The 23570-nt window shown below is 50.5% G+C and overlaps 4 protein-coding genes, 2 long non-coding RNA genes and 1 other non-coding gene across 7 annotated transcripts; 4 read left to right on the forward strand and 3 right to left on the reverse strand.

The window, feature by feature from the left end:
• The first annotated feature begins 7495 nt into the window (after positions 1-7495).
• Positions 7496-10092, forward strand: LOC123060027 (EKC/KEOPS complex subunit TPRKB). Its single transcript, XM_044482587.1, has 6 exons — positions 7496-7784; positions 7903-7969; positions 8057-8179; positions 8579-8662; positions 9460-9546; positions 9647-10092. Exons 1-6 carry the CDS (start codon positions 7714-7716, stop codon positions 9731-9733), a joined length of 519 nt encoding a protein of 172 aa, XP_044338522.1. The 5' UTR covers positions 7496-7713; the 3' UTR covers positions 9734-10092.
• Positions 10093-10994: 902 nt separating this feature from the next.
• On the forward strand, positions 10995-14783 carry LOC123060024 (sulfoquinovosyl transferase SQD2). The gene is made up of 10 exons (XM_044482583.1): positions 10995-11521; positions 11881-11947; positions 12055-12125; positions 12451-12568; positions 12655-12728; positions 13196-13251; positions 13346-13429; positions 13535-13622; positions 13711-13788; positions 13950-14783. The coding sequence occupies exons 1-10, from the start codon at positions 11406-11408 to the stop codon at positions 14515-14517; spliced, it is 1320 nt and encodes a 439-aa protein (XP_044338518.1). The 5' UTR covers positions 10995-11405; the 3' UTR covers positions 14518-14783.
• A 502-nt stretch (positions 14784-15285) lies between these two features.
• LOC123060025 (14-3-3-like protein B) lies at positions 15286-17038 on the reverse strand. The gene is made up of 5 exons (XM_044482584.1): positions 16629-17038; positions 16465-16543; positions 16205-16327; positions 15659-15775; positions 15286-15565 (listed from the first exon to the last, which is right to left on the reverse strand). Exons 1-5 carry the CDS (start codon positions 17036-17038, stop codon positions 15506-15508), a joined length of 789 nt encoding a protein of 262 aa, XP_044338519.1. The 3' UTR covers positions 15286-15505.
• Positions 16872-18022, reverse strand: LOC123060026 (F-box protein GID2; the record flags this gene model as incomplete). Its single annotated transcript, XM_044482586.1, is given in 2 exon segments — positions 16872-17078; positions 17507-18022. A coding segment is annotated over 1 exon segment (438 nt), but the record flags the coding sequence as incomplete, so codon positions are not given.
• An 808-nt stretch (positions 18023-18830) lies between these two features.
• LOC123063799 (U6 spliceosomal RNA) lies at positions 18831-18933 on the forward strand. Its single transcript, XR_006430563.1, has one exon. It is a non-coding gene; the product is annotated as a U6 spliceosomal RNA (small nuclear RNA).
• A 758-nt stretch (positions 18934-19691) lies between these two features.
• On the reverse strand, positions 19692-22571 carry LOC123060028 (uncharacterized). Its single transcript, XR_006427697.1, has 4 exons — positions 22203-22571; positions 21836-22089; positions 20996-21351; positions 19692-20911 (listed from the first exon to the last, which is right to left on the reverse strand). It is a non-coding gene; the product is annotated as an uncharacterized lncRNA (long non-coding RNA).
• On the forward strand, positions 20659-22197 carry LOC123060029 (uncharacterized). The gene is made up of 2 exons (XR_006427698.1): positions 20659-20933; positions 21034-22197. It is a non-coding gene; the product is annotated as an uncharacterized lncRNA (long non-coding RNA).
• Positions 22572-23570: the final 999 nt, after the last annotated feature.

Below are 23570 nucleotides of genomic sequence, written 5' to 3' on the forward strand. Positions count from 1 at the left end.
GAGGACAGGACGAAGTGGCTTCACGCATGTACTGGTGGCAGTCGACAAGTTCACCAAGTGGATCGAGGCTAAACCAATCAAGAGCCTTGACACCGGTACTGCTGTTAGCTTCATCAGGGAACTAATATTCAGATATGGAGTCCCGCACAGCATCATTACGGATAATGGGTCGAACTTTGACTCGGAGGAATTCAGAGATTTCTGCAGCTCCCAAGGCACACGGGTCGACTACGCTTCAGTCGCCCATCCGCAGTCGAATGGACAAGCAGAGCGAGCTAATAGACTGATTCTTAAGGGATTGAAGCCTCGACTGATGCGTGATCTCAAACACGCGGCTGGAGCTTGGGTCGACGAACTTCCCTCAGTACTTTGGGGACTGCGGACCACACCTAATCGGTCGACTGGAAGAACTCCATTCTTCTTGGTCTACGGAGCCGAAGCAGTCTTGCCGAGTGATCTTCTCCACAATGCTCCTCGAGTTGAAATCTACAACGAAGCAGAGGCTGAACAAGCGCGGCAGGACGCAGTCGACCTTTTAGAGGAAGAAAGGGAGATGGCTCTGATCCGGTCGACCATCTACCAACAAGATTTGCGTCGTTTCCACGCCAGAAATGTGAGAGGTCGAGCCTTCCAGGAAGGGGATTTGGTTCTCCGAGTGGATCAGCACAAACCACACAAGCTCGCTCCTTCTTGGGAAGGCCCCTTCATCGTCACCAAGGTCCTCCACAACGGGGCGTACCGTCTTTACAACGTCGAGCATAATATCGACGAACCCCGAGCTTGGAACGCGGAGCTACTCCGCCCATTCTACACTTAAGTTTTATCACTCGGATGAGTTGCAATCAAGTACTTTTGTAGTTCATGGACCTCAAAATAATAGTGTCATAGTCCCTCCATACTTTCTGTCACTTTTTATTTTTGTCCACAAAAAAATTCCCCCTCAGTGGGTGACTTAGCCGCGAATCCGTTTAGCCTAAGTTTGTAAAAATCCTGCCGAGTGGTGAGCCAGCCTCTCACTCGGAGGCTTAGCCGCGAATCCGTTTCGCCTAAGTTTATCAAAATCCTACCGAGTGGTAAGCCAGCCTTCCACTCGAAGGCTTAGCTGCAGTCCAAGGACTCGCCTAAGTTTATCAAAATCCTACCGAGTTAAGAGCAACCCTCTCACTCGGGGGCTTAGCTGCAGCCCTGTGCTCGCCTAAGTTATAAAAATCCTACCGAGTGAAGAGCAACCCTCTCACTCGGGGGCTTAGCTGCAGTCCAAGCACTCGCCTAAGTTACAAAAATCCTACCGAGTGAAGAGCAACCCTCTCACTCGGGGGCTTAGCTGCAGTCCAAGCACTCGCCTAAGTTACAAAAAATCCTACCGAGTGAAGAGCAACCCTCTCACTCGGAGGCTTAGCTGCAGTCCAAGCACTCGCCTAAGTTACAAAAATCCTACCGAGTGAAGAGCAACCCTCTCACTCGGGGTCTTAGCTGCAGTCCAAGAACTCGCCTAAGTTACAAAAAATCCTACCGAGTGAAGAGCAACCCTCTCACTCGGAGGCTTAGCTGCAGTCGAAGCACTCGCCTAAGTTATCAAAATCCTACCGAGTGTAGAGCAACCCTCTCACTCGGGGGGCTTAGCTGCAGCCCAGTGCTCGCCTAAGTGGACTGAAGAATATGTCGATTGTTGTAAAGGCGCCTCGCTTTGAACCTGCAAAAGACATTTCGAGCCAAAGGCAATCATATTCAAGCACCAAATTCAAGTTTGAATCGATATCTAAAGGAACCGAGAGTGCTCAGGCGTTAAGCCTGTTAAGGTTTATCGGTTACAATTCCACTCGGCATACCGAGGCAAATTTAAAGCGTCGAACCAGAAGAAGTTTTTTACCCCTCCTGTGGAGGGTTGGAAGGAGCAACGAATTCATCAAGGTCAATTCCGTCGGCGATCCGAGTGGCAGCTGCAAGGAAAGTTTCCATAAAGGACCTGAAGTCGTGTTTCTTGGTATTGGCCACCCGAAGGGCCGCCAGCTTCTCTTCTCGCGCATCTTTACAGTGGACTCGGGCCAGACACAGAGCAACATCTGCACCACACCGAGCCGAGGACTTCTTCCATTCCTGCACTCGACCAGGGATCGTGTTCAACCGGGCCATCAGCGACTCAAGGTCATTCTGAAGTGTCTCCTCAGGCCAAAGCGTCGAGTCGATGCGAGATGTGGCGGCCTTCAGCCTTGCGAGATAGTCCACGACAACTGCGACACGAGACTCCAGTCGGAAAACATCCATGGCAACTTCGTCGTTCACCGGAGAATTGACAGGGTCGAGGTTTGGCTCCAGCCGGCTAGTTTCTTCTTCAAAGTTTTGACAGAATTCTGCAAGGATGATCGCTAAGTCAAAGGGATGGTCGAATGAAAAAACCACAATTGGAAATGTTTGCCAAGCATAGAGGTTTACCTTCAAGCATAAGAAACAGCTTCTTGGCAAGACTACTCAGGAAGGCCTCCAGATCAGTCTTCTTCCCAGTCAATTTGCTGACTTGGTCGGTCAGGGCAGCTTTATCAGTTTTCAGTCGACTGACCTCCTTGTTGGCAATCCAAGAGCAGCTTTCAGATTGGTATTGTCTTGTTCGAGCTTGGTGACTGAAGCTAACTTCTCGTCAGCAAGCTTGATCTTCTCAGCTAGCTCAAGGTCTTTCTTCTGTTGGGCCTCCCTTACCTTACCTGCAAGTTGCAGCAAGATCAGATTTTGAAACAAGCAAGGGGAAAAGCAGTCGTCAGGGTCTCACCAAACATACCTTCGGTCTCCTCCTTTGCCTTTGTCAGCTTCTCCTGAACCAGCTTCAAGCTCAGCTCGACTTGAGTATGCTTGTGTTCCAGCTCTGAGTAGCGAGCCACAAGATCACAAGAGTTCTGCGAAGAACCAATCGACTAAATGTCAAATATAATTCACTTCCGAGTGAAAAAGGGAAAAACTCACGTTTCTAAGACTACAGCCGAATACAAGCATTCGACCGTAGTCTCGGGGACTACACCCAGTGGGTGCACTCAGCGTGCCCCCACTAATCCTGTTGAAGACAAAGTCGACCAGTCGACCTCAAAAAAAAAGTGCGAGATGCATTCTCTAAGACTGTGATCAACTGCAAGCAGTCGACCACAGTCTCGGGGACTACACCCAGTGGGTGCACTCAGCGTGCCCCCACCGGTTTGTGAAGTCCAGTCGACATAGTTGACTGACAGAAAGACTGAAATTATAAAGCCTAAGGCCGACTGCCAGCAGTCGACCTTAGCCTTGGGGACTACACCCAGCGGGTGCACTCAGCGTGCCCCCGCTAATGCGGAGCTCAATCGACAACACCCAGTGGGTGACTACTATAAATTCCAGAAAGGAAAAGTTTTTGGCAGCATATCCAACAGAACAAACGGTGGTCGACTGACCTGAACATTGCTTTGGAGGGCAGAACTGGCGTCATAAGCTGCCTGGCTCGCGTCCCGGATGGTCTTCAGCTGCTCCATCATGATTCCCGCCTGGCGTATCGCCTCCTTCGCTGCGCCAGCTTGGTCCTCTGGGACGTGGTGCGTCGTGAAGAGGGAGGGCTGCTGAGCACTCGTCAGTGGATTTGCGAAGGACACCGTATGTCGAGTGGTGTTCTCTTCCTCCACAGTCAGAATCTCAGGCGCCGTCACATCCTGAGGCACCTTACTGGCGGACGCTTTCCGACTCCTCCTGCGCTTCAGCGGCTCTTCGTCCTCATCATCATCAGGAAGATTGATAACAGTATTGGGTGGAGCTGCGGAGAAGAATCAGGATCAGGGATCGCGAGTCAGTCGACTAAGAACGACGTTAAGAATACGGTACCTGGGTTTGAAGTTGCTGCGTCCTCCATCTCGTGGTCATCAGCCCGGGCCGAGGTTTCAGAAGTAGCAGCACTGCAACTCCAAAGGATCAGTCGACTAACTTCAGCGTCGGCCAGAGACAAAGTTCACACAAAACAAGAAGATTCAAACAACACGATTACCCTGATATGGTAGGGATGGACACCTTCATCTTCGGCAGGAGCTTGATCAGCTTCGACGAGGCCGCCCTGGGCTGCTTCGGCGCCTTTTCAGTCGGCACCGGAGAGATGGTCCGAGGACGCTTGGTCGACTGAGTGGTGGTCGCAACCCCCTTACCACGTTCGGTTGAAGGGTCATGGACAAGCTTCGACCGCCTTTCCGAGCGCGGTGGTACGACCTCCTCCTCTTCCTCCTCGTCTTCAACGTCATCGTCATCGCCGTCGTCATCATCATCGTCGTCGTCATCCCCCGCAACGTCCGAGTCCCACTCCTCCTCTTCCTGGCTCTCACCCCCGCTCGCCTCACCCTCCTCAGTCGGAGTTTGTGCCCCATTGGGCATCGAGTACAGCTCGGTGAGAGCCTAGCAGATATCAAGACAAGGATCAGCCGACCAGTCGGCAGGATAAACAGAAATGAGTGCGACAAGAACGCAGTGGAGGGCAGAGCAAATGTACCTTGTTTGGATCGCTGTTGTGGTCGAGTGGAGGAATTCTTCTGGCTCCGTGTGGGTTGTCCTTGTTTCCAGTAACGGCTACCATCCATCTTTCCAGAGTGACATCGTCGACTGCTTCTGGATGGACTCGAGTCTCGTCTTCGGTCCCACAGTACAACCACATGCAGTGGCTCCGGAACTGAAGAGGCTGGATGCGACGCCTGAGGAAGACCTCCAAGAGGTCCATGCCCGTCACTCCCTCCCGAACCAACTGCACCACGCGCTCCATCAACATCTTCACATCAGCTTTCTCCTCCGGAATCAACTTCAGAGAGGAGGGCTTGTTCACTCGGTCCATGGTAAACTGTGGGAGTCCACTCGACTGCCCCGGCGTCGACTGGTCCCGGCAGTAGAACCAGGTCGACTGCCAGCCTCTGACCGACTCGGGAAAAGTCATGGGCGGGAAGGTGCTCTTATTCCTCACCTGGATCCCCAGACCCCCACACATTTGGACGACTCGGGTTCTCTCATCACCTGGGCTCGCCTTCTTCACGGTCTGAGAGCGACACGTGAATATATGTTTGAACAAACCCCAGTGCGGTCGACAGCCCAAGAAACCCTCACACATGGACACGAACGCAGCAAGATATGCAATGGAGTTTGGGGTAAAGTGGTGGAGCTGCGCTCCGAAGAAATTCAAGAAGCCACGGAAGAAAACACTCGGCGGCAAGGAAAACCCACGATCAACATGGGTGGCCAAAAGCACACACTCACCCTCTTCTGGCTGAGGCTGCCACTCCTTCCCCGGAAGCCTCGCAGCTCCGTGAGGGATCAAGCCCTCGTTGGCCATGTCGAGGAGGTCATTCTCTGTGATGGTCGACTGGATCCAGTCTCCTTGGACCCAGCCCTTCGGCAGGCGGGATCTGGACGAGGACCCTCCGCGGCTGGTGGATCTCCCCTTCGCCTTCTCCGACGCCGACGCCTTCTTTGCACGCTCCAGCGCCGCCGTCTTCTCCTTGGCCATGGTCGCCGGCGAGATGCGCGAAGGGAAGTGGTGCGGGGGCGAGAGCGAGCACGCTGGGCGGAGAAGAAGGAAGCAGAGAAAGGGAGAGAATGCTGAGGCGCAGCACAGAAATCCTTGCTGGGCACATTTATAAGGCCCCTTCCGAGTGGATGACAGGTGGGCCCGTCGATCTAATCATATCTGGGAGCAGTTATGCAAACGGGATACGTGGCGAAAAAGGCGGCGCGGAGATCGAGGCGTCTATGCCCCGTCCCATCCGAACGCCGCGGTCCGCCCCGCTTCGCGCGCGTCCCCAAATTTCGCATCCCGCGGAATCCGCGAACAGCAAATCAGTCTGTCAGACGCGGTGTTTCCGGCGATCCGTCGCTCGGAAATCGTCGAAGCCCGAAAGATCACTCGACGCAAAAATAGAATGGATCGAGTCGACTGAAGGCAAGTTGCTCCCTGTCGACGAAGAGATTCTTTGGTCCAGGACAACACACGACCAGAGCGCAAAGGTTAATCAGAAACAACATCAACTCCTTCCTCACTCGAAGCCTCAATCCATTCGGGGGCTAATGATGGGGTTATGTACCTAGGGTAGGGTCATGGACCTGATCCAAGTACCTTACCCAAGGACACCCTTAGAAGAAGTCACCTTCCAGTCGACCAACGAGGGACACACTCGACTGACTTGAAGGACTCGACCACGAAGACTCACTCGACCACCAGAAAGTCAAGAGGCACTCTGCACTGCAACTGCCTGTAATCAAGTAGACTTTATGATAGTAAAGGCACTTTATGTGGGGCGTTACCAGTAACACCCCAGACTTAACTCACCTTAAACCCTCTCCTACGTGGGCTGGCTGGGGTCCTGGCGCACTCTATATAAGCCACCCCCCTCCACAGGCAGAAGGGTTCGGCACCTTGTAATTCATACACTCATAATCCACTCGACCGCCTCCGGGCTCCGAGACGTAGGGCTGTTACTTCCTCCGAGAAGGGCCTGAACTCGTACATCCTTTGTGTTTACAACCTCTCCATAGCTAGGACCTTGCCTCTCCATACCTACCCCCCACTCTACTGTCAGGCTTAGAACCACGACAGCCGGCGCTGGAAGTACGTCATCCATGCCGCTATGTTGTCGGCGGCGTACTCGGGGAGAGCGAGCTGGGCGTCGGTGAGGGAGGCGCGCACGACGTCGACCTCATCGGCGAAGTAGCCCGGTTTCGCCACGGCGTCGGGCAACAGGGAAATGGGCACTCCCCCGTTGCTGAGTCTCCACCCCGTTGGCCCAGCGTGCATGTCCGGCGGCGCCGGGATATTCTCCTGGAACAGGAGTCAAGACTCCTGTTCGCGGAGCGATCGGCGGCCGAAGTCGTTGGCCGCGGCCTCATCGCCGGGGAATCGCTCGGCCATCGGGAGAGGGAGGGAGGGAGAGGGAGGGAGAGGGAGGGCTCGGCGGCGGCGCTCGGGAGAGGCAGAGGGCGGGCTAGGGCTGGTGTGGCTGGTGTAGCCAGAGGCGAGGGAGGCCACCGGCTTATATAGCGGCGCCGCCCCGTGTGTACGCGTACGAGGGAGGGGAGACGTCGGCGCGCCGCCCCGTGAACGCGCCGCCTGTGAGGAATCACTGGTAAGGCTGACCGGCGGCAGCCTTGCCATTGATTCCCCGCGGGAAGCCGAAGCGTTCGGGGAAGAAGACGCGCGGTGTCGCTGACGCGGCGGGCCCGCGGCTCTTTCGCGCCAAAACCGCTCGCTCCGGCGCCCCCGAGCGCCCCTCAGCGCGCCGGGTTCGGCCTGGGTCCGCCGGCGCTAAATTCGATCCAGGGCAGCGAAAATCGGGCTCCTGGGGTTGCGACTAGGCCGATTTTTCAACGTCGGCGAAAAAAAAAATGCTTGGAGAGGCCTTTCTGGGACGTGGCTGGAGATGCTTTGAGTTCGTACATTGGGCCGGCTATGAGGGTCGACTTGAGTGGTTTTCGGGCAGCCAGTCGTGACGTCTGGCGGATACAGGGTCCAGATGCTCTCACATCGTTCAAACCAAATAGGACAGAAAAAAACAGGCTCAACCCATCCCGTTTGCGACCTATAGCTCCCGTCCGTGCGCCGTCTCCTCTCCTGTTCCCCTCCTCCGCCGCCGCGCTGCTGCTCAAGACCTGCAAGATCGGCGCCGCCTCCGTGAACGCCACCCCGCCGAACAAGAAAAAGGGGAAGAAGAGACGCAACCCCGTCGCCGGGCCAGCGGCATGAGGAGCTTCCCGGTGGCCGGCGGCCGCAACGTCTCCCTCGCCCTCTTCTCCGACGTCTCCAACAGCCGGTGCGTCTCCTCCCCCCTCGTCCTCCTTCGCCACCGCTTCCGTGACCTCGTGAGCTGTACTGCTGGACAGAGTTCCTGCTTGTATCACGATTACTGATGATGCTCGATGAACACGCAGGGAGCTCCTCGATCTGATGCAGTCGGGGAAGCTGGAGCCGGAGGCCGCTTTCATCAACGCATCGCTGGTACTGTGCCGCACTTTCCTGTATATGCTAAATCACACCAATTGCTGCGATTGAGGATGCCAATTGGTTAAGTCGATGCGATGTCAGGTGCCGGACGTGTTCCCGGTCCTCGCCGCGGCGCACAAGGCGCTGCTCTCCAAGTCGAGGGAGTCGCTGACCACGAGGACCCTGCACTCGGAGCTCGTCTACAACTGCTCTGGCTCGAAGCATGTGGGTTACTCTAGCTGTTAATTCTTTCTTCTCTTTTCAGAGAATTGTTATTACTCTGGATGTACTCCCTCCGGTCCTTTTTGGTTTGCATATAAAATTTGTCTGAAGTCAAGCCTCGTAAAATTTGACCAACTTTATAGAAAAAAAATACCAACATTCACAATGTAAAATCGATACCAATAGATGCGTCATGACATAAAGTTTCAGACTATAACTTTAGCATGGTAGATGTTGATATTTTTTCTTACAAATATGGTCAAACTTTGTGAAGTTTGACTTCAGACAATTCTTATATGCAAAGTAAAAAGGACCGTAGGGAGTACTTGATCTCACCTCACATGATGATGGCATTGTTCCAGCGCGGTGTGGTGACAGTTTTCTTGGTTTTGTGTTTCTTAGATAACAGAGTCCCTGAAGCGGTGCGGTATCGCCGATGACACGCAGTATATCCTCGCGGCGCGGTTTGATGCTTCAGATGAAGAGGTATAATGCTCAGGATGCACCCCTTGTTCCGTCATGGTTTTGAACCTGTTGGTTTCTTGCTAATAACCCTGCTTGAATTGACTGTGAATCTCGCTGAACCTGTCAGTTTCTTGCTAATTGCCTGAGCTTGAGTACCACAAATCTGAAGTTTTGAATTTTCTTGCTCTGATGGTTGTAGTGTAAAAACTAAAATCAAAACCTAGCTGAAACTTTCTTGCTTTGGACATCTAGTGTTACTACTCTAATTATGGGCCTTGAATCAAGGGCTTCTTGTAATGACCCAACATTTCAGAACTCTAAGCGTTTTATGTGTGTCACACTCTGGTTCCTATTACCAATTATTGGGATATCTGGAAAATCATTATACGAAAGCAAAAGTAGACTTGATATCATTGATTCCATATCTGGCTAAAAAATACAGGGCCATCGATGAGGTACTACAAAATATGAAGTTCAAAAGGAACAGTTTGAAATGCAAGTGTCTTCTCATAGATGTTTGATATCATAATATACCAAAATCACCTATCCTAGTAATGCGCATAGCAGTGTAGAAGAACTGCACAACATGCCTGCAAACATTTTTTGAAGAACTGATGGGGCTCATCTCCCTCTCCTGCTCAATGCAGACCACTCTGAATCTGTCAGAAGCACTATGAGATGCATTGAACAAGTAGTGTTACTGTATGCGGTGCTCTCAGTTTCATGCCATCTATATTCCTTATGCATTTGTGTGAGTCATTATCATTCCAAATGGAGGAGTTCGAGCAACCATTGAGTGTGAAATGGTTACATCACAGATGAAAGCACTGGAAAAGCTCATCAGCGGAACCGAGATTGATCTGTCAGAATTGGAGACAAGAGCAGACCAACCAAAGATTCTGAAGGTTTTTCAGCTGAACTTGACACTAGCTATATGATTCTGAATATCATAATTATTTTATTTTTCCTTTGTTTGACTGGATTTTCCTTGTTCCCTACTGGCAGCAATACAAAATAACTCCACAGGAACTGTCAATATCTACACTGCCAGAGGCAATCGTGTGCAGGATTGCTGCCCGAGACGCCCTCTGAGGTCTTAAAACGATGGCCAGGACGTTCTCCAGCTGTGCGTGTCGAATTCTTTGGACGAACACCGCATCTGTTGCACCTCCTGCCCATGGTCAAGCTCGTGGCGGCAGGGTGTTTCAAGCCTGAACTTAGGAATTGCATTATGGTAACATTTAGTCCTGGATGCTGTAGCAACAACTGGATATATGTATGGTCACAGGCTCACAGCTTGAGTGTTTCGAAGACCACTTCATTAAGATTTAACGCAAGCAACCTTCAGTGATGTTGCGATGTTGACTCAGATCTGTTGTTTTTCGGTGACATTGCGGAACATGAGTAAAATCAGCGAAATACGTGTGGCCTGGGTCCGTTGGTTTTATTTATGGCTTTATCATGAACATAAAGATGTGGTACTACTGGGATGTTGTTGCCTCGTTCATGTGTGTGTGTTCTGTCCAATGATGATGTTCCTGCAAGTTTGCCAGCATATCCTCAATTGTTTCCTGCAAAATTTGCATGGATATCCTGCATCCTGAAGATCTGGTCACTCACTGGCTTGGCTGTGTCTGTATCACTTGGCTGTTGCTAATTCTTCAGCTAGGCAACAAGATCTGATCTCTGCAGCTGAATTCTTCCCACTAGCAGCTCACCACACTTTCAGGCTTCTTTGTAGGCCATGGTAGCAGTTATTGTCAGTTGGTTTATAGGAGTATTTTATTTTAGTGGATGCTCCATGCTAGTCAAAAAACCTCCCTGGAATATACCCAGCACAACAATCATTGACCACATGAATTGGCAAAAATGACTCAGATCTGAGCTCTCAGCCAAACCAATCGAAGAAAATAAAAATGCTTCATTGTACTAGCCTTGCAAGAGGGCTCACCTGGCCAGCTAATAAATCCAGTTTTACATACAAGAATTGGAGTAGTCCTGGTGAACAGAAAGTTTTAGCTCTAGTAGTAGCACGAATGTGGATTATTCAGTTATTTTTAAAAATCTGGGGCGACGTCAAAAGAGCTAAACTATAATTCATTGTTCTTGAACCCTTTTTTTTTTCTGTTCTTATGCAAGCACCATTATTTTCTTGGGTCACTCTCTCTTCGCTCTTATCGACGTCGCTTTGTCACTTATCACTGCACTGAAAGCACACTAGCATAGACCTTTTCCTATGCAAAATAAAAAAAACACCGCTTGTATTTAGCTTGGCAGGCAGTGTTAAACACTCCTTCCGTCTGGAAATGCTTGTCGGTGAAACGGATAAAAATAGATGTATCTAGAACTAAAATACGTCTAGACACATCCGTTTCACCGATAAGTATTTCCGGACAGAGGGAGTAGAACCCAGCTGCACACTTTCACATCACCGGAGATCGGATTATGCGTGAAAGATTTGGGTTTTAGCTTCCCAGGATCCCCATCCAATCATAATATATCGCAGCGCGGAAGAAGAACAATATTAGAGAAAGAGAGAGGGGAGCATATGCTTCCCAAAGTTCCCTCCGATATCCCCTTCTTCCCCGACGGAATATCCCCCTCGAATTCTCCCACTCCTCTTCTCTCTCTCTTATATACTCAGCCCCGAACACGCCGTCTTTCTTGCTCCCACACGCAGCAACCATTCCAACACACACGCAAGAAGAACCGCAGCTTGTGCTAACCAGGGCGTGCTTGGTGTGCTGTGAGGGTGGCGGCGGCAATGGCGATCGGCGCGGACGGCCTGGAGGAGGCGCCGCCGCTGCTCCTCGACGCCGACGAGGCCGCCTACCCGCGCCCGCGCCGCGTCGCGCTCTTCGTCGAGCCGTCGCCGTTCGCGTAAGAACTCACCTGCCCGCCCTTTCAAGCTTCCTTTGTGAGGGTTCTTTGTTGGTAATAAAGCTCCGGCCTGGTCTTTGTTGGGCCTTGGGATATTATGTGAACAAGAAAGAAATTTGGTTGAGTTCCCTGTGAATCGATTCAGTTGGTTGAGCACTTGAGTTGCTACGCTTTGTGAATTGCATTTTTTGAAACGGAAACTGTGAATTGCATGCATGGATACTGACGGAGAATTCGTTTTCTTTGTAAATGGCCACTTATTGTTTTGGCACAACTGCTGATGATGATTAAGCTGAGTCTCCATGTATGCTCGCACGTTTTAGACTAATTTTGGGTGGGCCTTCCGTGCATGTTTGCAGCTACATCTCCGGGTACAAGAACCGGTTCCAGAACTTCATCAAGCACCTGCGCGAAATGGGCGACGAGGTACGCATTTTTGACTGGCATTGGCTCTAGAACAATCACAGGACAGTGGATGATTAGTACTATGTCTTAATTAAGGACGTTTCTGATGTGTGTTCTGCACTCTGCAGGTCATTGTTGTGACTAACCATGAGGGGGTTCCCCAGGAGTTCCACGGCGCCAAGGTTATTGGTTCATGGAGGTAAATTCTCAGGATTTTGTCTTAGCACTTTAAATGCTTGTAGAACCATGAATTGCTCTCAAGGAATACTACATGTTTCCAAGTTTTAGGCATTAGGATATTCTACTATTTGTAATTCAAGCTTATAATCGAATCAAGTACCACTTGGGAAAAGAAAACACTGCAATCATATTACTTTCTGAATAAGTGCTCCATCTGTATGAACTTGATGAATGATATGATGATCAATCCATGGTAGAATGGCAGTGTTGTGATCATATTGATTGAACCACATGATCTGCTGTGCCTTTGGGTGTTCTCACAACCGTTTCCACATCCTTTCCAGCTTTCCATGCCCACTGTATGGAAAGGTTCCTCTGTCACTGGCACTCAGCCCTAGGATCATCTCAGAGGTTGCAAAGTTCAAGCCTGACATCATTCATGCATCCTCACCTGGAATTATGGTAACTTTATTTCTACATTCATTTCACTGATCATTTATCCTCTGGTGGTTGGTTAGTCACTAAGTAACACTCTGCTCCATTTTCAGGTTTTTGGGGCCCTTGCTATTGCTAAGCTGCTCAGCGTCCCCCTAGTGATGTCCTACCACACCCATGTCCCAGTGTAAGTTATTTTCTCTTAACAATGCTCGTATGGCCGTTAATTACTAATACTGCAAGGTCATTTATTTTACTTTCCAATGGGAATATAAAAAGTAAGTAGGGCACATTCAAAAATAATTCAGAATGCCCTGCGATAATGACTCATGTAATTGGATAATTTATAATACCCAGAGTAAATTAGTAATGCGGTCGGTTTAGTTATTGTGTGGAAACATAAATAACTGGGTTGTGCCTACAGCAATATCAAGCAAGTCACGTGTTAAGATTTATGGAATAGTAACATAGAAGTGCATTAAGCAATTCAGATTGCAGCTCTTAAGAAGAGACTTAGGCAAGAAGCACCGAGATAGAAAGCCTTTTTGTCTTCTACTTTAAATTGCTAGTGAACAACTTCAGCAAAGCTGTTTTGATCTGATTGTTTGATCAGTTTGCCATAGCCGCCGAATGATATCTACATTTTCTCTGCAGATACATTCCAAGATATACATTCAGCTGGCTTGTGGAACCGATGTGGCAAATCATCAGTAAGCCATCCACTCCCACCTAATCTGCAATCACTGCAAACACTCAAACTTTTATGTGACCAAACCACTGATCTACCCCTGCTGTTATCCACAGGGTTCCTTCATAGAGCTGCTGATCTAACTTTGGTGCCATCTGCTGCTATCAGCAAGGATTTTGAAACTGCCCATGTCATTTCTGGTTGGTTGGTTAATAGTTTTATCTCTTACATTGTAGTTGCATATTACATGTCCTAATGTTCTTAACTTTTCTGATGTTAATGATTTGGTTTACATCCTTGTTCAGCTAACAGGATACGCCTTTGGAACAAAGGCGTCGATTCTGCCAGCTTCCATCCCAGGTTCCGCAGCCATGAGATGCGAGTCAGGCTAAGGTGAAATTCCACTTCATTTCTTCTGAAATGTTATGTACAAGATAGATTAAGTTGTTGACACTTGTGTTGTCTGATGCATTGTTTTCAGTGATGGTGAGCCCGAAAAACCGTTGATAATTCACGTCGGACGCTTTGGGCGCGAGAAGAATCTGGATTTCCTGAAAATGTGAGCAACATTCATACATTGCAATTCATGATTCATTATTATGTTTACTTTTCTTTTAACAAGCGTGAAGCTTCTACCCAAAATGAGATGAGTATCATTTCCCTCTGTTGTGCCTTGCACTATGAGCAGCTTCTCACTGATCTTGCTTCGTGGTTGAGCAGGGTAATGGACCGGTTGCCTGGAGTAAGAATTGCATTCATCGGAGATGGACCATATAGGACAGAGCTAGAGAAGATGTTTGAGGGGATGCCGGCGGTGTTCACCGGGATGATGCAAGGGGAGGAGCTCTCGCAGGCATACGCGAGCGGCGACGTGTTCGTGATGCCCTCGGAGTCGGAGACGCTCGGCCAAGTAGTCCTGGAGTCCATGTCGTCCGGGGTGCCCGTGGTGGCGGTCCGCGCCGGCGGGATCCCCGACATAATCCCGGAGGACGTGGAGGGGAGGACCAGCTTCCTCTTCGCCCCGGGGGACCTCGACGACTGCGTCGGCAAGATCAGGCTGCTGCTGACGGACGACGAGTTCAGGGGCGAAATGGGGAGGACCGCCAGGGCGGAAATGGAGAAGTGTGACTGGAGGGCCGCCTCCAAGACGATCCGCAACGAGTTCTACAGCTCGGCAATCGACTACTGGCGGAAGAAGCAGGCGGAGATGGTCCAGCCGCTGCAATGGCTGGCACAAATGTTCATGCCGGCGCCGAACCGGGTCATTGGCGGCGGCATCAAGCAGTAGTGGTGCATCTTAGCCATGATCTAGGCAGGTGGGGGGCTGGAAGACGGATGGACAACTCCATGCACTCCTTGTAAATTCTTGGTCTACAATAGTTCAGTGTCTATAGGTGAGAAGATAGTTTCTGCTCTTTTCTTTGTGGAATTGGGATACTGTGAATGGTTGTAATGTAATAGTGGAAATGTGATGAACTTTCTGGTGGTGAGCATGATCCATCAGTGCATCATGTGGAAGCAAGCAGAATCCATATCAGCCATGAAATGCCCACATATGTACTCCCTGCGTTCATGCATATAGACTCTGCATGTAGTCCGTATTGAAATATCTAAAACATCTTATAAGTATTTGTGAACAGAGGGAGCAAGTTGTAAGCTTTGTTGCATGGGGAAAGGAGCGGAAAATGAGAAAACAGCAGCATACATGTGAGTACAAGCAGAAATACTTGTGAACCGGCACTGTCGTCGCTATGGAAGCCTTTTTACAACTCATGATGTTCGCCGCATCATAAGATTTCTGCATACCACCTGTAGAAACCCATATGGTTAACATAACGCAAGCTAGTTGCAAATTTGTTGCTTTCGTCTCCATCTCAGATGCCTTCGGTCCAGTCATATAACCAGGTAAATAATACTCCCAAATGTGCTTTAGGAGCACCGTGAATGTCGAAACTCCCATAACATGGGAATAAGACTTGGCAAAGTGGAAGGGTTCAGAGACACCCGTCCGGAAAGAAGAAACACAGATGAATACGAAGACAAGGGGCCACAAACAAGAGCAGCAGAAAAATTTTAAAACCACCAAAGTAACACAAAGGTTCAACAAGAGGCAATAACCAGTGCAGCCCGATAATCAGGCTGTCGAGCAAGCAAGGCAGCTACAAGCTTCCCTATCACAACACAAATTGGAGCCTCCAATTACCAGCAACCACGATGACATTACAATCTACACTGAACAAGCGAGAAAGACAAGTTTCTGAACACATAGACAGTGTTTACTGTCCATCTCCAGATTCACCCTTGGGAGCATCCTTCATTTCTTCAGCGGCGTCCTCCTGCAGCCAAGCAAAGCGGAATGTACATATTTAGGATTGATTCGGTGAGAAGATAGGAAGCAAGTGAGGGTATGCTCGGGAGGAATGAAGTACCGAGATGTCAGAAGTCCACAGCGTCAGGTTATCACGCAGAAGCTGCATGATCAAAGTGCTGTCCTTGTACGACTCCTCGCTCAGAGAGTCCAGTTCCGAGATGGCCTCATCAAAAGCCTGACATGAGCAACGCAGAGTAAGGCTACAGTATATACTCTGCTATCTTAGAAAACATAAATAATTCTGCTTAATAGCTTTGAAAAGCCTACTACAACCATAATTTTTGTTGATCATCCTATGACCAGGGACATTATGTGGAACAGTCATTATTTCTTTATCGATCTTTCAGGTCCAACAACAACCCTTCTTTGCCTAACCAACTGTAGCTCATAACACTGATTCCTTGTTAACAGTTGTTACTCAAATAAAAAAGGGCAGCCCGGTGCACGTACTTGTTATTCAATTATTAGTCGCGATTATCAAGCCCGAATATTAGATAAAACTGTATTGACTTTGAATCATCTCAGATCCACATGGTTCTATTCAGTTCAGATGTACTGATAAATCATAATAGACCAGCACAACTGGTTATTGTAGAAAACAAACCTGCTTGGCAAGGTCGCAAGCACGGTCAGGCGAGTTGAGGATCTCATAATAGAACACTGAGAAGTTGAGTGCCAGCCCAAGCCTAATAGGATGAGTCGGGGGCAGCTCTGCAAGTGCAATCTCCTGAAAGATTCAACATGAACTCAACTGAGCAAGAAATTCACCACCAAATAATTAAACAGGACAAATCACGCATGAAACAGATTCCTTGCCAACGAAGTTCAATGTCAGGACCATGAAATCCAGGTCAAGCAAACTACCTGAGCAGCTTTGTATGCGACCATGGTGTTCTCAGCAGCATCCTTCCTCTCAGTTCCACTCTTGAACTCCGCAAGGTACCTATTACAAAAATATTCAACCAAATCAATCTAATGTGCAATGAAGCAAACATGCAGGAACTATATGCTGGACATTACTGTAATACCTGTAGTAATCACCCTTCATCTTCAGGTAGAAGACCTTGGACTCTGGAGCAGTAGATGAGGGGACAAGGTGGGAATCAAGAAGCTTGAGGATACCATCACAGATCTTGGTGAGCTCAACCTCAATCTTTCCACGGTAGTCCTTGATGAGTGTGACACGGTCCTCATTGCCACGGCTCTCTTCCTTCTGCTCAATGGAGGAAATGATGCGCCACGAGGCACGGCGGGCACCAATAACATTCTTGTAAGCAACTGATAGAAGGTTGCGCTCCTCGACTGTGAGCTCCTCGGAGTCAACTGTCTTGGCCACCTTCTCCATGAACTCAACCATCTCCTCGTACCTCTCAGCCTGCTCTGCAAGCTTGGCCATGTACACATTCTCCTCGCGGGAAAGCTCAGCAGGCTGCGCCATCTTCAGTGTCTGTGGCTTCTAACAGTCACCAAAGATCAATCTGGAGTATCGAGAAATTTCAGTTAGCTAAATGTCAGCTACCATTTCATTATTATAACAACCACATGCAAGCTTAAATCTAGCCATTGTTACTGAAGTAAACTAGCTTGACCCTTCAATCACATAATTTCACATTGCTCAAATCTTTAAAGCGAGAATTTTACACAATAATTCAAACCAACTTAAGCAACATACTATATACTGTGAGATCGACATCAAGCAACCACAATCCAGAGCACACAGATTTGGGGCCATTTCTCCCCAAAGCGATTCCATGTGCTATATGGTATGGCACCCCATCTGTCCCGTGACGCTTCAACTAAACTACCAACCAATCTGTACCCATACACCTATCCACATTTCCAGGTGACCTTATGACATATCAGTACTCATACACCTATCCATATTAGAACAGCATAATCCAACCACCTTGCAGTTCCACTGTCTCTGTCATAACTCCTTGTGCTCTCTCTTGTCCAGACTAGCTGTTAGGCAAAGCCAGTTGGATCACCCGCACCGCCCACCTCCACCCTTATCGTTGCCATCACCCTCATCTTTCTTCTTAGGAGGGGGGTGATTAGGCATGCTCTGAAAGAACCCGATCGAGAACAGCGACAGCGACAGCTGGACCTGGTCCCGGCCCAGCCTGGCAGGAGGCTGCTGCCGCCTTCCCCTTTCCTGAGCAGGCGCAGCAGGAACACCGGCACGGCGCCGCTGGATGGGCCGGATGGAGACGGCGTGCAGGCGGCGGAAGCCGCCGAGCGAGAGCACGACGGCGCGGAGCTGCTGCTCGGAGAAGCCGAGGTCAGCCCACTCCCTCACGCAGGCCGCCTCCCAGAGCCGCTCGTCCTGCGCGAGGGCCCGCCAGCCCCGGCTGACGCACGCCGCGCTGGCCAGCGTCCGCGCCTCCGCCCGCCGCAGCACCTCGAACATCAGGTCCTCCCCCAGATACGGCACATCACCCCCATCCGGTGCAGGCGGCTGCTGCGGCGGAGGCTGTGAGGAGGAGGAGGAGGTGGACGCCTCGTCGGCCTGGCTCGAGCTCCCGGTCCGCTGCTGCTTCTTGGCCGGCTCGCTGGATCCGCCGCCACCACCACCACCCGAACCAGGAGGAGGCGCCCAGGGATCGCGGCCGCCCGAGGAACCGGAAGGGCACTTCATGACGAGGCGGAGGGATCGATCTACTTGGGCCCGGATCCGCCTGCCCGCCTGCGGTAGCGAGCGAGCGAGGGAGGGAGGGGTCGAACACCTGCGGCGACGACGGGGCGGATCTAGATCTAGAGCGGCGGGCGAGGTCCCCTAGCGGGAGGGATTTGGCTGGGAGGATCGCTGGGGGAAGGGAAGGGGAGGGGAGGGGAGGCTCGTCCGTACCTCGAGACGAACGGCTGCCGGAGCTGCGGCGTCGGCGGTGGCGCGGCTGGGGAGGGGAGATCGGCCGCCTTGGTGGCTGGTAGGTGGGTGGGTGGTCAGGAGGAGGGAGAGGAAAATAATGGTGTGTGTGTGGAGGAAAGCGGCCGCCGCTGCCGCTGATAATGATGGTCTCGCCCTCCGCCAGCCTGGCCGGCTGGGCTGGGCTGGGCTGTCCGCCGAGCTGGGCCGCGCGAGGGGATGCGGCCCGCGTGCCCACGGGAGGAGCGAGGCTGGTCGGGAGCAGCGATTGCTGGGAGGAACGGACTCGCTGGCGTTTTAGTCCCACATCGGCCAGCGGAGGAGACACGCACCGGTTTATAAGCCCGGCCGCGGCAGCGGACCCGTCCCTTTGGGGACATCTGATAAAATTGGAACGATACAGAGAAGATTAGCATGGCCCCTGCGCAAGGATGACACGCACAAATCGAGAAATGGTCCAAATTTTTTTGACATTTCGCGCGCCGGTCCCTCAGTTCCTTACACATAAGTCCCCCGGTGCCTTTCATTGCTGCCCCCGTTTATTTTTGGAGCTTACAAATAGATCCTTCCTTTGGGCGATGATCTCTCTGCCTTCTGCGTGCACTGTGGCCGACTAGTCTTAATTTGTTACACGTAGGTCCCTGCTCTGTTGTCATTCTTGATTGTACAAGGCTTCACTTCTGGACTGGACCTCCACTTCTCTTTTCATCATCAGATAGATAGAATAGTAGGTGCGCTCTGTCCAGTCATTTCCTGCTTAGGTTTATTTTTTGTTAGTTGTTTTAATTATTTATTTTGTGCATCTTTGGGTGCTGTTGCTTTTATTTGAGGAGTAGACCGCTGCCACCACGGTACACCAATACGGCGCAAATTGCTAATCAATTTTTTTTTGGAAAACCATATTTTCTACAAATGACGCCGCAATTGTGATGGTTCTATGCAATCAACTCGATTAAATCCAGTTGACGAATGTCTCGTAAAAGCATCGCATGTGCAGTACATCCGTTCTTTTAATTTGAAATTTGTAGCAATGACCCATATGTTTTTCGTAACATTTAACATTTTAATGGTGTTTGAAATACGTCTCTTTGATTTGAAATTTGTGACAACGACCCATTTTAATGGTATTTTCAGCAAAAAAAAATCAAAATAGGTCATTGTCAGTTAGTCAGGATGCATTTTAGTCCATGGGCATTATATACTTTTCAGCAGACGGAGTAAGTAATAAGCTCAGGCGACCAAAGCCAAAGAAATTGATTGTAATTTCTCGAATACTAATTTTCAGTGTTGTTTTTGTGAGCAGATAAGTTTAAGCTAAACTAGCCCAAGAAGTCTTACAAATTACAAATCTTGTCGGGACTAGCTGATGGAGAGATCTTGTCTTGGTATGTAGTAGCATTCCATGGAAATCCCTGGCTGCATGATGAACTGCTCCCGGAACTGGCCTGCCCGATTGCTTGGAATGTCAATTGCGAGCTCGTCTGGGCTGGGCATCCCTTCAGCTTGCAGCCCTTCACCAAGTATTAGAAATTGGTTGCCCACAATGAATGATCCAGACACACGAACGGTGATCTCTCTTTCCCCATCTGCACCACAATGTATCTTCTCAACAACATGAAAAATCCCCCCACTAGGCTGATCACCTTTAAACTTGTTTCTTATGGTTGACAAAGTATCAAATATGGCACTTTGCCCGACATACACATTCCCTGAGAAGCGGAAAGATGATTCTTCCATGTACGGTGTCTTCATATGATGCCAGGATCCATCAGAGCCATTGAACAGAAGGTAATAATGAACAACAAGCATCTCTGCTATTTGCTTCAACCTTTCTGTTGGATTCACAACACCCCCGACGTATGCCGCCAAGTCGACACCGGCTTCCTCATACCTCTTGATGAATGGGTGTGACAAAAGCTGCTCACATGTAGACCTTTCATCAGCGAAAATTCGATTCTGAGCTCGGGCTCAGCTGCTCCCGAAATCCACACCGATGGTCTGCGCCAAGATCTGTGTGTCTTCATGTATTTTCAGGCCGTATATCTCTTTTCTGGCTCGCGTGTCAGAGGTGCATTTATGGAGACGGCACGTCGCGGCCCCGTTGGAGGTGCGACGGCTCGGCACCACATCTGAGCCTGCATGAGCCGTATGACGCAAGATTCACAGCACAAACGGCGTCGGAGCGCCAGCTCCATAAATGCTCACCAGCCCAACCAGCTCATTCACTCTAGCCAGCACACCACCCATCTCCATTTACTCTCCCGAGCTCGCCCCTGCTTGGCCATCGCCATTGTTCAATCTCGTCCGCGCTGCCATGTCCGCATCGTCTTCATCTTCCCTTCCTGTCCCAGCCGATTGGCTGCTCCCTTTGATGGCATGCCCTCTCTGCAGCGACGAGGTCGTGACCGCCTTCGCGAGGACTAGTAACCAGGCTGGTCATCGTTTCTACAAGTGCATTCGCTATGACGTAAGTAGAATCATTGAGCATGAAAATTATAAATCTGGATCTGTTTTCGGCACAGCTCGTACCTGGCTAATGATTGAGATTTTCTCTTCTCCTTTGGCAGGCCCTTCAGTGACGTTTCTTTGAGTTCCAGCGCGCGTACTGCAGGAGGATGACCCACGAGCAGATCCTTGCTGCGCAGCATCAAGCGGGATGGCACCCAGCGGGGCATGGATTTGCAGTCCAGCACGGCAACGGGGATGCCCAGATTGTTCCCGCTGCCAAACTATATGCCTTGCCCAACGAATCAAAACTAAGTCCCAGCTCAGGTTTAACGACGCTCTTATCAGGTTGCTCTGCATACTTGCGGATTGAAATTTCTAGTGCGCTCATCCTCGACGGGCAAGCCACCCGGTCAGGTGGTGCACTTCCAAGCCGGAGCCTGCATATTAAGAAGCAAAACGGGGGAATGTAGTTAATTTCTGCAATTTTTTTCAGAATCCAGCGAAATGATTTTTCTGTCTTTTTTCGTTTTCATATTTTTAGATTTGGATTTTGTTCTTAGTTCTATAGCATACAAATAAACAATGGACACCGGGGATGTTTTCCCAACCCCACCCCAGAGACGATGGCCCCTGTGATGCTTGCTAATATCTATATTCATTTTTCATGTTTCTTTTTAGTTTCTGTCTCAGTTCAATAATTTTTGGAAACAGAAAACAGTCTTGGTCATTTTAATCTACATCTGAAGGCAAGTGCAGTACCACGATATTGGGCCTGACTTTTTAATTCATTTCCCCAGAAACCATTCGACCTGACAGCAGACGTACTTCTGAATCACTTTTTGCATTGAGACATGTATGTATGGTACGCATTTAACAGTAATTTTGCAGTGCAAGGTGCAAACAGCAGAGAGGAGTTTTCACCTTTTTGTCCAACCGGGGGCTTGTGGATTCACTCTGCCTGTTGATTGAGCAGACCTCGTTGGAGATTCAGCTCGTAAAGCATGGCCACCTTGTTGCGTTGCCGCTGCTGCTCCTACATCCTCCATTTGAGTCAGCTCAGTGACGCCATCGACCTCACCCACATCCTCAGTCGCACTCCCCTTCTCCAGCAGAAAAAGTAGTGGAACTGGATCTGGGTTGTAAGGCTGTCCGCAAATTCCTCACGCACGGGGAACCTACAATACGAACGGCGAGTCGCCGGCAAAAGGATTAGATATCTAGGATCGAACCACGCCGCCGGCGCTTATGTAGAACAGCAATTTTTGCACAGATCTGGCCGGGAACCAACCTGTCAACAGCGTCAATTAGAAACTCCATACCCTCCCCCTCCATCACTGGTTAGTCCGTCGTCGGAGCACGGTCGCCGCCGCAACCCGGTTGGCCGCCCGGTTGGCCGGCCTCCCGCTACGCTCTCCCTTTTTTCCCGGTGACCAGGCTCCAGGGTACCGCGGCGGCGAGGGGACCCTCTAGGACGAACCAGGAGATAGTGGAGGACAAATCTACCTTTTTTTTTTCATTTCATGCCGCACGACCGACAGGCGGCGTAAATTGCTACCGGCCACACGGACCCATTATCTGATCCTTGGCCCAGAATAAAAAAGCAAACGTCCTGGTTGGAAAGCCGACGACCTGGTCCACGGCCCATACCCAGCCGCCGCGACGTCCGTCAGGCCGCGCCCCGCCGTCCCCGTCTTGCGTACTGTTTCCTACCGTATTTGTTGGTTTCTTCTGTTTCTCCTTGCTCGTACTCCCTCCGTCCGGGTTTATTAGTCCTCTTAGCATCACAAGCATGTTCCTTTTTATAAAGCCTCGCTTTGGAAAGGTGCATGCGTGCAACCATTTCATTGGTTGCCTTGAAAGCCATTGTTGTTGGTGCCATGAATGGGAAATTAATACACTTCATGCGTGCTTTTTCATTGGCTGCATGCATGTGAGAGAGTGCATTGAGAGTGGAATTGAAGAATTTATGTGAGCAAATTATTATGTGTCTTGATCTAAGAGGAGTTGTCTTTAGGCGTAATAAACCCGGACGGAGGGAGTATCTGACAAGCCAGCTGGATTTGTTCACATCCCAAGACCAAAACAAACGAGCCAGATTATGGGAGCAGCTGAGCCCGGGCTCCAAAACACCCCTTCCTTTCATCAGGCTCTTTCTGCAAGCAGTCATCTATAAATGAACGGAACTTCGGTGAATATGCATCTTCTGGTGGTGTCGGCGATGGATCATCGAGTATCTGCATCATGAGATTGGTTGGGCCTTCACTGAAATCATAGGGAAATTTACCGGTAGCACACTCCAGTACCGTCAGCCCGAGACTCCAGATATCAGCGGCGTACAAGTAGTTGTCGTCGCGAATTCTCTCGGGCAACAATGTATGTCACGGTGCCTCCCGGGGCGAACCCTAATCCCCTCCGCGCCTCCCCCTCCCTCTCCCCTCCCTCCGCCGCCGCCTGAGGTGCTCGCCGGCCCGGCCGCGCGACACCTATGAAGGTGGCGGCGGGGATCTGGTGGCTTCGCCTTCGCGGAGGGCCACGGCGTCCGGGGCGGCGGCTCCGATGGGAGGTGTCCGGCGTGGCCGGTGCGGCGGGCTGCGCCGGCGGGTGCTGGCGGGCTGCCTCCCTGGCCGTGCGGTCGGCGGGGGGGGGGGTGGCGGGC

The sequence above is a fragment of the Triticum aestivum genome, chromosome 3A (assembly GCF_018294505.1).
Source record: "Triticum aestivum cultivar Chinese Spring chromosome 3A, IWGSC CS RefSeq v2.1, whole genome shotgun sequence".
Lineage (NCBI taxonomy): Eukaryota > Viridiplantae > Streptophyta > Magnoliopsida > Poales > Poaceae > Triticum > Triticum aestivum.

Excerpts from the sequence above, each read along its gene's own strand:
- LOC123060027 (XM_044482587.1), top strand. The coding sequence starts at position 7,714 with ATGAGGAGCTTCCCGGTGGCCGGCGGCCGCAACGTCTCCCTCGCCCTC. Across the intron at positions 7,785-7,902 it reads TCCGACGTCTCCAACAGCCG|GGAGCTCCTCGATCTGATGC; the intron begins GTGCGTCTCCTC and ends ATGAACACGCAG. Across the intron at positions 9,547-9,646 it reads ACCAACCAAAGATTCTGAAG|CAATACAAAATAACTCCACA; the intron begins GTTTTTCAGCTG and ends CCCTACTGGCAG.
- LOC123060024 (XM_044482583.1), top strand. The coding sequence starts at position 11,406 with ATGGCGATCGGCGCGGACGGCCTGGAGGAGGCGCCGCCGCTGCTCCTC. Across the intron at positions 12,729-13,195 it reads TACCACACCCATGTCCCAGT|ATACATTCCAAGATATACAT; the intron begins GTAAGTTATTTT and ends TTTTCTCTGCAG. Across the intron at positions 13,430-13,534 it reads AACTGCCCATGTCATTTCTG|CTAACAGGATACGCCTTTGG; the intron begins GTTGGTTGGTTA and ends ATCCTTGTTCAG.
- LOC123060025 (XM_044482584.1), bottom strand. The coding sequence starts at position 17,038 with ATGGCGCAGCCTGCTGAGCTTTCCCGCGAGGAGAATGTGTACATGGCC. Across the intron at positions 16,328-16,464 it reads TCGCATACAAAGCTGCTCAG|GAGATTGCACTTGCAGAGCT; the intron begins GTAGTTTGCTTG and ends TGAATCTTTCAG. Across the intron at positions 15,776-16,204 it reads CTTGCGACCTTGCCAAGCAG|GCTTTTGATGAGGCCATCTC; the intron begins GTTTGTTTTCTA and ends TGCTCATGTCAG.